This window comes from Stegostoma tigrinum, chromosome 7 (assembly GCF_030684315.1).
Source record: "Stegostoma tigrinum isolate sSteTig4 chromosome 7, sSteTig4.hap1, whole genome shotgun sequence".
Lineage (NCBI taxonomy): Eukaryota > Metazoa > Chordata > Chondrichthyes > Orectolobiformes > Stegostomatidae > Stegostoma > Stegostoma tigrinum.
Genome location: NC_081360.1, coordinates 71,132,944 through 71,146,201, shown reverse-complemented (window position 1 = coordinate 71,146,201; position 13,258 = coordinate 71,132,944). Strand labels below are relative to the sequence as shown.

Here is a 13,258-nt window from a genome sequence, read left to right as displayed (position 1 = left end):
CCTGGGTGTCTGGTGCACCAGTCACTGAAAGTAAGCATGCAGCTGCAGCAGGCAGTAAGGAAGGAAAATGGTATGTCGGCCTTCATTGCGAGAGCTTTTGAGTACAGGAGCAGGGATGTGTTGTTGCAGTTGTACAGGGCCTTGGTGAGACCACACCTATAATATTGTGTGCAGCTTTGGTCTTCTTTTCTGAGGAAGGATTCTCTTCCTGTTGAGGGAGTGCAGTGAAGGTTTCCCAGGCTGATTCCAGGGATGGCAGGTCACACGTATGAGGAGAGATTGACTGGGTTGGGATTGTTTTTGCTGGAATTCAGACAAATGAAGGGGGAAGAGACTTATAAAATTCTAACAGAACTAGAGAAGGTAGATGCAGGCAGGATGTTGCCAGAACCAGGGGTCACAGTCTGGGGATTTAGGGAAGACGATTTAGGACAGAGATGGGGAACATTTCTTCACCCAAAGAGTGATGAGTCTGTGGAATTCATTATCAGAGGAAGTAGTTGATGCCAGAACATTAATGTATTCAAGAGGCAACTGGACATAGCACTTGGGACCAATGGTTATGGGGAGAAAGCAGGGTTAGGCTACTGAGTTGGATGATCAGCCATGATCGTGAAGAATAGCGGAGCATGCTTGAAGGGCTGAATGGCCTTCTCCTGCTCCTATCTTCTATGTTTCTATACCTTACTTGTGATCAGGAGCTCGTTGCATGGGGGAAATGTAACTATGATCTCACATTCTACTGTATATAACCTTCTTTAAACAAATTTTTACTTTACAAAATTTCAAGTGCAACTTGCCATATTATGTGTTCTATCATGACATTTTATACATCATGGTAATGTAATACATCATTAGATTTTACTTTTTGTCGGCAAATGTGAGTTTGCTTTCATTACACGTGGATGAAAAAGCAATCATAAAATGACAAAAGTGAACATATAAAATATCGTACTTGCAGAATTGAACTGAGAAAGTTCTGCTACGTTGTCAAAATGCTTTGATAGAAATTCATCTGAACTGTTTATTTGGATCCATCCTCAACTGTCTATAATCAATGTGGATTTGAAGAGACCCTGATAATCAACAGAAATTGGTCCTTTTGCCTGCTGACTCACTGGTGCCACAGGGCGGCACACTGGCACAGTGGTTAGCACTGCTGCCTCACAGCACCAGGGACCTAGGTTCAGTTCCACCCTCGGGTGACTGTCTGTGTGGAGTTCACACATTCTCCCTGTGTCTGCGGGGGGGTTTCCTCTGGGTGCTCCAGTTTCCTCCCACTGTCCAAAAATGTGTAGACTAGGTGGATTGGCCATGCTAAATTGTCTTAGGTGTTCAGGGTCGTGTATATTAGGTGGGTTATAGGGGGATGGGTCTGGGTGGAATACTCTGAGAGTTGGTGTGACTTGAGGGGCCAAAGGGTCTGTTGCCACACTGTGGGGATTCTATGAAATCTTTTCAAGGAGAGCTCAGTTGGGATTAAGCTCTTCATATCTAAGGGTTTTAATGCCTGTTTAAAAAACTACAAAGATTTAGAGTTGGAGTCAATGTCCATGTTTATTAGGGACAGGATATTCCACTGCTACAGTAATATGCTTTGTTACTCCCTCAGTTATTTTTATTCTACTCAGTTAACACTGTATGTCTGTTACTTTTAACTGATACTTCATTGATAATCAATTAGTAAGATGTTAGGAGGAAGGTATAGAGGAGACGTCAGAGGGGGGTTCTTCACCCAGAGCATGGAATAGTTTGCCAGTGGTAGTCGTGGAAGCGGAGTCATTAGTGACATTTAAGCGACTGCTGGACATGCACATGGACAGCAGTGAATTGAGGGGAATGTAGGTTAGGTTATTTTATTTTTGGATTAGGATTATTCCACGGCACAACATCGTGGGCTGAAGGGCCTGTACTGTGCTATACTTTTCTATGTTCTATGTTCTATTAAATCAGCTTTCAGATAATTCTCAAACTCTCTCCATTTTTCTTTCTTTATGTTTGGCACACTGAAGTTATTGAACATGTGAACATTTTTCAGCCTATAACATCATGTGTTTAACACACTTCATACATTGATTCAGCTCCTCATGATAACAATCTTTCACTGTATGAGAGTAGTCAAGATATATCGTCAGTATTAAATTGATGAGATTTCCCCACACTAACCTGAACGCCCTTCCAATTTTGCTTGTTCTTTTTAGGTCACACCAGCACAATTTCTATCAACGCATGGTTATTACTTATATTATTTTTATAATTTGAAATATTGTCGACAAATGCAAGTTTTATCCTTCAAACACAGTTTACATTGATTTGTTATAATACCTAGTCATTGTGGACATATAATCTGAAGATTAATTCAGTCCCATTATAATGTTCTTCTATATGATCAGATTACATTTAACAAATAGACAGCACCATTTTGCGATTATACCTGAGAAAGTTTGACTGTTATTTTAAGCTTATCAACCTCCAAACACAAATCAGTAATCAAAATCAATGAACTTTTGTATCATTCATTCTAGTGACTTCCTGGTTGAGTTATTCACACTGAAACACCATTAATTTACTGTATGTGGTTGAATGATATTGATACATGAAAGTATAAATCATTATTGACAATTTGAACACAGGAAAAGCTCTATTTAACACACACAAATAAACACCTACTTGTACATAAACTTGATTTTTTTTGGTTTGTTATTAAAAATAAAATTGTACAAGACTAAGCAAGGATTAAATGCATGTTTTTGCATCACAACTGATACTTAGACCTGTAATTAATCTCTGTTATTGCTGAAGAAAAATCACCATTTGCAGCATTTTACAGGTCACCTGCAGACCACCAGATATTCTTTCTGGACCTCAGTCAAAGCTCTCCATTTTAGCTTCTCTGATTATTATTTTTGATTCCCTTGTGTCCTGATGCTCCCTTGCCAATTTCTATTCCAACTTCTATCCCAACAGTCCACCCACCATTGCTCCGTTACTTCCAATTATTCTAATCAAAAATCCATAATGATTTGAGCCAAATCCTCAGTAACTTTGCCCCATTACTGGTGGAAATCGTTGACACTTCAGATATGTTACATCCCAATGAAATGCATAGAAATTCACTGAGAACTGCCTTGGTTTCACTTTATGATGAGTGTTTCTACAATAACTTGTGGCATGTTGTAAAATCTATCTCCTAAGCCATAAATACAGCATCAATATCTGGGAAGATGTTTTCCATGAATCTTAGACAACATACCAATATTTGTTGATTTATGTACAATTCATGTCTTGCTTTTGACAGACAACCTCTCCCTCTGTTAGCTCTTTTGTTGTCTCCCTATTTAGTGAGCACTACCATGCTTAACACTCCTGTGAATGTTCTTAGCTCTGAAGGTGGCCCAGAGGAGATTTACAAGCATGTTTCTGGGGATGAAGGGATTGTCGTATGAGCAGTGGTTGGGACTGTGGTTCTGTATTCTATAGAATTTACAAGAATGGGAGTTGGGAGGGAGGTTCTCATTGAAACCAACTGAATACTGAGAGGCCTGGATAAAATAGATGTAGGTAAGGTGTTTCCACGATTGGGGACAGTAATACCCGAGGGCACCACCTCAGAATGAAGGGGCAACACTTTCGAACTGAGATGAGGAGGAACATCTTCCATCAGAGGATGGTTAATCTATTGAACTCCTTGCTGCAGGGACCTGTGAAGGCCAAGTCATTGAGTGTATATAAGACAGCAATAGGTGAATAATTTGCAAGGGGATCAAGGATTAAATGGAGATGGCAGGAAAATGGGGTTGAGAAACATATCAGCCATGATCAAATAGTGAAGCAGACTTGGTGGGCCAAATGGCCTAGTTCCATGCCCCTTTCTTATGAGTCTTTATAATCTCCAAATGTGTCATTTTAGATGTATTTCATCCTTGTAGACTGAATTTTATACCCCTTTATATTAAAATTTATAATCATCATTGAGTCATTAACTTATTCTCTGCTAGGACTTCAAACCTACATCATACTGGATTTCAATTATCTCCCTGCAATCCTCAGGATTTTAAAACTGAGCTTTTTGTCACAGTATCATTGCTTCTTGATTTATCTTATTTCAACCATGATGGTGTACTGTTCTATAGACTTTGGTTTTATTAATTTCTTAATAAAAAGGTGATTAAGTCTCCAGTGCAGCATGATAACATCATTATAGGATTACATTTGCGACATACAATACCACTAATCTGTTAACCAAGCATCTTTATTCCATTAAATTGACTGGAAATAAAGTAAAATCTAACTAGAAGTAAATGCATAACTAAAATCAAATGAAAATAGCTTTTAATACTTTTGTTTTAATAATCTTGGTCAATCATCACAATATCCCATCCTGTCCCATAAAAATGTTAATACTATTTGTTTTTATCTGTCACCAGTAATATAAAGGTAATACATGATATGAGAAATTTCATTTTACTTTTTAATATTCATTGCCCACACAACCCACAATATTTGCAGTAGTCAATCTATAAATTAATGGCTTATGTGTTTCATTATAGTTCTTCGTAACTATCTTATTAGCTCTCCTTGGTTCCTTGATCCTTGTTTCTGACACGACATATATAATACACACTGCTTTTATGCAACTTTTGCTGACATTGACCTGTGACCAGATGGCCTCACAGCCGCTCTTTCCTCTGATGTGTTCCTTGACAACAGTGCAGCAAAAAAAAAACATGCATGGGAGAAATGAATAAGGTCCCCCTGAATGATCTCTCTTGCTTGCTGATCTGAGAGGGTACAACTGCCTTTTAGATTCATTTTTGTTTTCAGGATGCAAAATGCCATTTTTTCACATTCACGGCAGCTAGAGCCGGAATTACCGGGTCCAGGAATAGAGCATGCACTTTATCTTTTCAACTGGGGAGTAAAAGTAAGAATAAATGGTAGTTGGGAATATTCAACTAGATAAGCATTAGGTAGCTAACCAATGGATAATGATAGATTTAACTTTGAATTACGGCTTGCTTGATACATAATTATTGCACTATATTTTAGATGGGTATGGATTTTCTTCTTCCTGAGTTGTAGACCGTTGTCCATAGTATTGGTTCTGTGCAGCCTGCGCTTTATAATGTTTGACTCCAGTTGCAGTTTTTTTCTGTATTGAAGGATTAATATATTTGAATTCCTCAGGTCAAAATACATCTCATATGGATTCAGTAAAGGACACGTAATAAATATAGAAAATAAGAGTTTTTTTTCGACGTTCACTTTCAAACTGTTCAAACAAAATCTGTATCTGTTTATTTAAGAGACAGTTCTAAGGCCAGGCAATGAGTTGCACCAGAACACTGAATCATGGGGCCCACTCCAATTGATGTGATCCAAACCCGCTTTTATGTAGAATACATTTAGATTTCGATACAAAAACTTGAGAGTTTGTTGGGACTCTTAAGCCTGGTTTTGACCTGACAGCACAGGCAGTGCACAGTACAACTATATTTAGCTAATCCATTTAGCGTGGGCATAAAAATAAATAATTCTTCCCATTCCTGAGTGCTGTAAGTTGGTTGCAAAGATTACAGGGGTTTTATTAAAATTAACTAAGTAGGCACGTATGCCGCAGGAAGGAATTTCCACTGATCTGGTTTCAGATTCATGAGCTGTTACTTTAAATGAAGCACAGTTGTACGCTGACCACCTCTGAAAAAGAACCTACTAGTTTTATTGACTGCAACTAGAAAATGAAGCGTTATGTCACTATCAAAAATGCAACAATAACCTCTGCCAACCAACTCCCAGACTGAATGTAATATTCGGTCTGTGGTGAGGGATCCTGCAGCCTTGCACCATGATAAGTTAATACCACTGCAAGGTCAGTACAATATTATCGAAGCCGCCCAACTGAACCGTAAATTATCCAATGTTTTATAAGATTGTAATCTACTCGAATTTGATTTATTACAGAATGCCAAACAAGTGAAGAAAGAGGAGCCAAGCTCCAAGTTGTCCAGTCTGCCAACCGTCTCGTTAGATACCCTGAACAGGATCAACTCCACCCGTCCTCACATCACAGGAGAGGAGAAAGACTGCCCAACTGAGCCCGAGGCTGAGAAAGAGAGCGTTGGGAAAGAAGAAGACCCGTCAACAAGATTGCCCGGAAAGAACAGTGTGGACAATCTGGAATCACTTAGCGATTCTTTGTACGACAGTTTCTCATCTTGCGCCAGTCAAGCGTCCAATGAGGTATAATAGGAGTCAAAGGTTGGACGAGCCGTGGGACACTGGCCACCAAGCAGCGACTTTGCAGTGGTACCGTAGCGAAATTAATGGTGCGGCCCGAAGGCGGTCAAGATATTCTTCAGGCAGCAGAACGCAGTTAAAACTAAAACTGGGAAACGCTGCATGAATGAATGAATTTACTGATTTTTAATGAAGACAATTTTGCACTGTATAAATCTGTTACTTTCTGTAAATTGGAAAATTTATCTGTAGCAAAATCATGAAAGCAATAAATGGCAAAACAATGGTGCAATTTTTCCTTTGGCTCTCACATGTTCAGCTGGACACTCTGAGATCACAGGTTCAAGTTGGTTTATTTTTCTATGTTTTTTTGCGGTTTATTTGAATTGAATTCCAATAGGAAGGAACTGACTACTATTGGAAACGTGAAATGCGGCATTTTTAAGAGTGCGCATTATCTTTAAGCAGTTTTTTAAAAGAAAGATAAAACTTATCAACTGCAATATCTGTGTGTAGGAAATATACGGACTCAGTCTGGAAGATGTATTTGTTAACTCTCAGGTGACGACACATTTTTGTAAAAAAAAGATTATATTTCCCACCTCCTACGGGATTTTGCCCATTTTCCTGCTTTAGTTTTCGAAGCCATGTCAGGGATGTTTGTAACCTAACTTTAATGTGTACATTTTAAATGTTGAGCTCCATTAATAACACGTCTCCGTAACGAGCCGGCCGAGCTGCTCTGACCAATTTCACCTTTCCCGTTTTAATCGTTCGAACACCTTCGTCCCAAATCCTAGCTGCAGTTGCTATAGGCGAACCCTCTCTTCACAACAAAGTCCCGCTGCTCCGAGTGGAGCTTTCTGCGTTTGGAGACGTCCCCACCATACTTTGTTCATTAACTGTGAGGCTTATGTTCAGAGGTGTGGCAAAGGTACCAGATTTCAAATGGTGTGTATTTTTCCTCGCTGTGAGATATTTATATCGACTTTTGTACATGGAATTGTAAAGTAGTATATTTGATATTTTCTAGCGTACTGTACTCAATTTTTTTGGATTGAAACGGTTGGTAAAGTGTACCAAGTGTTAAAAAAAATCCGAAATCTGGCGGCACCAACAGTGTTACTTCAGTATCCGGTGCAATCTTAGATGTTTATGTTAGAAATTGGTGACAGATTTTCATCTAAGGACATTGTCAGAACAAATAAAGAAAAACAATGCTTTTGCTTTCAGACTTTGAACAAGTGTTTCTGTCATTTTGTTACAATTCGTGCACCTTGGTTCATTATTTACCCCTTCACTCCAGCAATACAAAGGTACCGTGGGGAGGGGCCGGAATCCGTTCAGACTGGCTGGAGGGAGCAAAATCACCGTTTCCAATTTGATTTGGCCGTTGCTTCCAAGGAGAGCAAACTAAGGCTAAATGAGCCGTGTTCCTCGAGGCTTGAGGTGGTTAGCCGAGCGAATGAGTGGATCCCGTCCCCAGTCTGCCTGCGCGCTATTGGCAAGACCCCAGTTTGAGGTCGGTTGTGTTGCGAGCTTGCAGCCTACCTGCGGTTACTGAGCAGTAAAACACACTGGTTTCGATTGTAGACAACATTGTCAATGCACTTTTATTCAAAGCAGGGATTTGACCAGTGAGCCGTGATCGCAAATGATGAATAAACAAGGACAAATGCAAAAGCTTTCAAGCGTACAGGTAATCAGCCAGCGCTTCGGATAAGCCGCTCTAATACTATTACAGTAACGCCTTGGTGAGACTCAATGGTATTAACTGTTTGAAGACTGTAATTGGAGCTCCGTCAGCCGAATGCTGCTTTAGAGAGAACCTTTCGCTTTTCCCTCATCTGTTCCTGGCTATTGCAGTATTCTGCAATCAACTGAATTTACAACTGGCTCAAAGCCCCTGGAAAAAGAAACACTGCCAAAACATTCACTAATCATTCTATCAAACTCACAGGAAACTGGGAAGAAAGAAAACAGGTACTCTCCACCCCGTTCATCAATGCGCTCGTCTATTTCCCATCACCGGCTTTTATTTTTATTCACGAACCTTCCCTTCTCCTCCTTACAGCTCCCCCTTTTCCTTAAGTCTTACAATATGCCTGTATTCTCGCCCAATCAGTACTTCACGTCGTTTGCTCGCCTTTCCCTGTCCTTCGATTGCTTCTCACGCCTGCATTTCTTAGTTTTAACGTGCCAGTTACTCTCTCTTTTCGCCCCTCCTCCCACTGTGAAAATGTTAACGATGAATCTCTCCGAATGCCAAGTGAGAGATGACTGCTGTCACGTGGTGCGACTATTTGAATCCTCTGACCATTCCCAGTCCCGTCTCTCCCTCTCAAACTCAGTTTCCTCAGGCTCCCAGCCGGGGGACCACTCTGCAGACATGGCTGGTTCAAGGAAGCTCGTTTAAGACTCGCAACTGCTCGATCACTCTCCCCTAATCTCGTCATTGTTCTGTGCAGTGGCGGTCAGAATGGAGCTCCTCATTTACTCAACTTTCTGCGGATTTTTAGCGTCCACAGGTAAGCTGGCGATTGGCATTCCCTCCCTTTACAGCAAACTCCATTTCTCAAGAATCGGAAGTCGTTTAATCTGAAATTGTTTCCAAAACCAAAACAAAAGTGCCATGCATTCTCTCCCCTCCAGGCTCCCCCGTTTAGTCTAATCAGTTGCCGATAGGGACTTTTTTCTCCTCAAAAAAGGCATTTCAGGCTATTGTAGTTTATTAACAATGAATGAAAATGTATGATCAGTTGCAGCGCTGGGAAGTTAATTAATAACAACAAAAGTTAATAAGGACCATAAATGAATCAGGAACGAATGATCAAAGCTCGTGTACAATCTTAGACTTGTAATTGGGATCCGTGATGAATCTTACAATTCATTGCACTCATTTCACTCTGTACACCTTCAATGTTATCTCAATAGGTGAGTCTTTAGATAAACAAAGAGCTGAAATCTCGACTTGCACAGTCGATCAATCCACGCCATATCCATGTTAACTTTTTCAGGGCTTGGCTTTCAAATCCAGTGTTACCAATGTGAAGAATTCCGATTAAATGATGATTGTTCGTCCCCGGAGTTTATAGCAAACTGTACAGTCAACGTGCAAGACATGTGTCTGAAAGAAGTGATTGTCAAAAGTGACGGTAAGGAACAATTCCTGAGATCCATTTCGTTGGAGGATATTTATTCAAATCCACGAGTTTTAATTTACCTCCAGGCGCGACGACTTTTCGTCACTGGCTGTAAACATTAATAAAAATGGATTATTTTGACACTGTAACCTTGTAATTAGAATTTCTTCCTCTCGACTAGATACAATAAACATCTCTAATTTAGTTTTTATAGACCAGCCAATTTCTGCCCGAAGTGAAATATAGCCTCCATCAAGTGAAGTGTTCGGATTCTTGCGAATGTAGGTCCTCTGCTCGTTGCAAAATAACTAAAATAAATCGTAGCAGCATACAACGTGGCTTATCGATTTAGCTATCCATTCAATGTTTCTTCTGTTTCTTCTTGTCTAACGTTCCTCTGTATGGGAAATAGATTAAATCTGGCATTATTACACCGGGAAGAAAACAACCGCAAATTGAACTGTAAGATTTAAACTGTGCATGGATTACAGGACGCTGTCCTCTTAAAATTTCAAGCAATCATTTTCCATTTCCAGGCTGTTATAGGTAAAGACGCACACACAAATCAGATTGAAGTGAGTAAATGTGAATTTTGTATTGAAAAGTGTTTCAAAAATTTGAATTCTGTTCAGATTGGAAGTGATTGAGACATTCTTGATTAAAATGTATGATATTTGGCAAAGGGGAAGTGACAAAAAAGTAATGAGGTCATGCCAAACAATTGGCATACATTTTCAAAACTTTAAAAATGCCAAACCAATTTCAAAGTTAGGAAAAGTCATAATTCACCAGATCAGGTACTAGCCTGTCTACAATGATTCGCCATGTGACCACTTATAGGATTTCCTCAAAAGAAAGCCTCTTTAATGTATATGAAAATATCCCCTATGGCTGATAAACTATTGTAGGGGGAATTGTCAGGGAAATGTAAAGATTATTGTGCTTTGAGTGAAGCCATGAATGACACATATAGTGAAATGGGATATAAAAAAAGAAACATGCCTAAGATGCAACAGTTATAATGTGACTGATGTTTCTCACACAAGATAACATATTTTCTTGTGACATTGCACTCATACAATCAATAACATCGAAGGAATACAACGGGTAAATTTGTTCTGATGCATAACAATCTCTAAACCTGTCTTGAAATTTATGAAGTCATATTGGCATACTGATGGAGATCTTTCACTCTAAGCTACTCATTGTAAAACAGAACAAAAGACATAGCACATGTTATGTTCCCAAAAAGCCTCCAATATGCTTTGAAATACTACAAATCCATTTTTCATTATCCCTGTTCCCAGGCTAGGTGCACACTAAGACTTTAATGTGGATTTTGCCTCAATGGGTAACCTCCCATGACCATGGTATTGCAAAATTTATAAGGAACAACTCGCTATAGAGTTTCACTGCAGCAATCATATGAAAATTATTTCTTGCTGACCTGCAGTATTGATATCATAAAGGAATATTAATGCTTTCAACCAATTGCATATTGCGCTGTACTGAGACGCTGAAAAAGCTCCTAAAAATAGGTGACAATAATATTTTCTGCTGAAAGAATTAAAGCTTTAAATTTGATGTTATTGCATTACACATACATATGAGGTAATTAAATGTAATATGTTCAGGTCAGACATTCTTGATAAACTACTTTGCATTAGCACTTTTGTTGTGATGTCTTAAATACATACATAGACAGACATTTGTGGAATTGGATGTACTACTGAATTCAGTACTGTAGTTAAACTTTATGGTTAACTTGGTGTTTTATGCACTGAAATTTCACTCTCATAACACACCATTTAATGAGACTCCTTTGAATATATTGCACTCTAGTAATTCAATGTCAAGTACTCATACTTCTCCATTTGGGAGATGTTCCCAACAATTAAGTGAGAACTAAGAGGGTGGACATTTCTTAACAAAATTAAAACAAGGGTAAGGTCGTGAGATGAGTTTTCGTAGAATCAACATGGGAACAAAAGATAAGAGCTCCTCCATCATAAGGATTACCTTTTTAGGAACAACTTCGATTCTATACAGTGCTTCATTCATATATAATTGTGAGGGACTGTTATGTAATGACCGAAAATGTTTATTTGCCTTCTCTGAGGTGCGCTCATACCGAATTTACAAGAGCAGGAGGCATCCTATTCTCACAGTTCATAAGGATGATTGAGCAAAAACCTCAATTTTAATTTCCCTGTCTACTTAAATTTGCCAAGGATAAAAGCACTAAATTCTATAACATCAAGGATGAGGACATGTGTAGTGTTGTTGCAAATCTGGGATCACCAGCAAAAACAAACACCAGTGAAGTTATCAGGAGAAGGTAGTTACACCTCTGTTTCAACAATCTCAACAATTTCAATGGTGAGGTTGTGACTAATCTAAATTCTAATTCCACCTCCCTGTCTTGGTTCCAATCCTTCGGTACCTTTAGAAGGCATAAATCTATCAATTCAAGCTTATATCTTTTGCTTTGTTAGTAGGAGAGTTTTACATCTCTTTTCTCTGACGAAATATTTCTTCCCTAGCTGTCTGAATGTCCTGGCCATAAGATTAGGGTTGTGTTCCCTTGTTCCACACTCCCCCAGCAGTTTTAAACTCTTACTCTACCCTCTGAATTCCTTTCAAAATAAATCTTAAACAAATCCTCCTTTAACCTCTGTATTTCAGGAAAACCATGCACGGATTCTGCCATTCCTCCTAGAATTGAACCTCAGAATCCTGGTAATGTTCTGGTTAGCCTCTGTTGCAGTCATTTCTAAGCTAATATATCCTTCCAAAGTACAGTGCCCAAGTATTGTTTAATCATTTTTTTTATTTATGTAGCAAAGTTTTATATATTTTAACTATCTATAATGCTATCTTTTTGGCCATTGTTATATCCTTTACTTTTTAGTGGTCTGTGTTGATGAACTCCTAAATCTGTTTGAACCTTCACTATCCGTAGACTTTTGCCATTTAAAAAATAACTGGATGCATCCTTTTTTGATCATGTTGCACCTATCTGTGTTGAAATCCAACTGCCGTTCTTTAGCCTACTAATTTAATCTGTCATCTTTTTGCAATTTGATGCTCCTGCCTCCGTTAGTTATACTACTTATGTTTGTGTCATTGACAAACTTTGACAGAAGACCGTAAGATATAGGAGCAGAATTAGGCCATTTCGCCCCTCGAGTTTCCTCCGCCATTTGGTCATGACTGAAAAGGCCCTCCATTATGTTCGCTAAGTCACGAATAATAATAATGAATAAGTTGAGGCCCCCACATCAGAAATTCTTGTGAGACATTCCTAATCACCTTCTTCCTATTTGAGTGCAAATCTATTTTCTTATACTCTTCTCAACTGTGTAAGCATCTTAATAATTGGCATTCACCTCAATTCACTGTTGTTTTACCTAATAGAAATTTAAGTAAAATCTTATTGAATGCTTTCAGGAAGTCCATAGAAACTGTATTCACAAACGTTCTCCGCTTGACCACTTGTGTGATGTCCTCAAAAGAACTTCAATTCAGTTTAGCCCAAGATCTACGTTTTGCAAACCCATCTAGTTTCTCTTCGACCAGCTCAAATTTTTCAAAGTAAACAGTCACTTAATTTTACTGAATCTTACCAAAAAAATTGCTAAGTATCAATTTTGGAGTATGGCGTGGAGGCTTTCTCTCTGTGAGATCTAGCAATTTGTTTCAATTTTCAACTACTGACCTCTTAATGTATGTATCATGCCTCTATGTGCCACTTGTGCCCTACTGTATGCCAACCAATGGCAGATGTGCTCACCACTGTCAAGACCCTCCAGGAGTTGAGGCGCTGATGCCATATTTAAACCCCAGCTGTGCATGAAGTCAATCGCTGCCAACCACAA

General features: G+C 38.9%; 2 protein-coding genes across 13 annotated transcripts in view; both read left to right on the top strand.

Annotated features, from left to right (window-relative positions):
• Positions 1–7,447, top strand: part of nckap5l (NCK-associated protein 5-like) — a 752,792-nt gene extending 745,345 nt beyond the window's left edge. For 11 of the 12 annotated variants that reach the window (XM_059647402.1, XM_059647401.1, XM_059647405.1 and 8 more), the window contains one exon: positions 5,962–7,447. In XM_059647402.1, the coding sequence (XP_059503385.1) occupies positions 5,962–6,246 (285 nt within the window). In that variant the 3' untranslated portion in view covers positions 6,247–7,447. The remainder of the gene's footprint in view (positions 1–5,961) is intronic. The other variant, XM_059647406.1, reaches the window with a different exon arrangement.
• Positions 7,448–8,348: 901 nt separating this feature from the next.
• The window catches only part of LOC125454433 (ly6/PLAUR domain-containing protein 1-like), a 54,873-nt gene continuing 49,963 nt past the window's right edge, over positions 8,349–13,258 (top strand). Inside the window, exons 1-2 of the mRNA XM_048535172.2 lie at positions 8,349–8,765; positions 9,255–9,392. Of these exons, the coding sequence (XP_048391129.1) occupies positions 8,717–8,765; positions 9,255–9,392 (187 nt within the window). The 5' untranslated portion in view covers positions 8,349–8,716. The remainder of the gene's footprint in view (positions 8,766–9,254; positions 9,393–13,258) is intronic.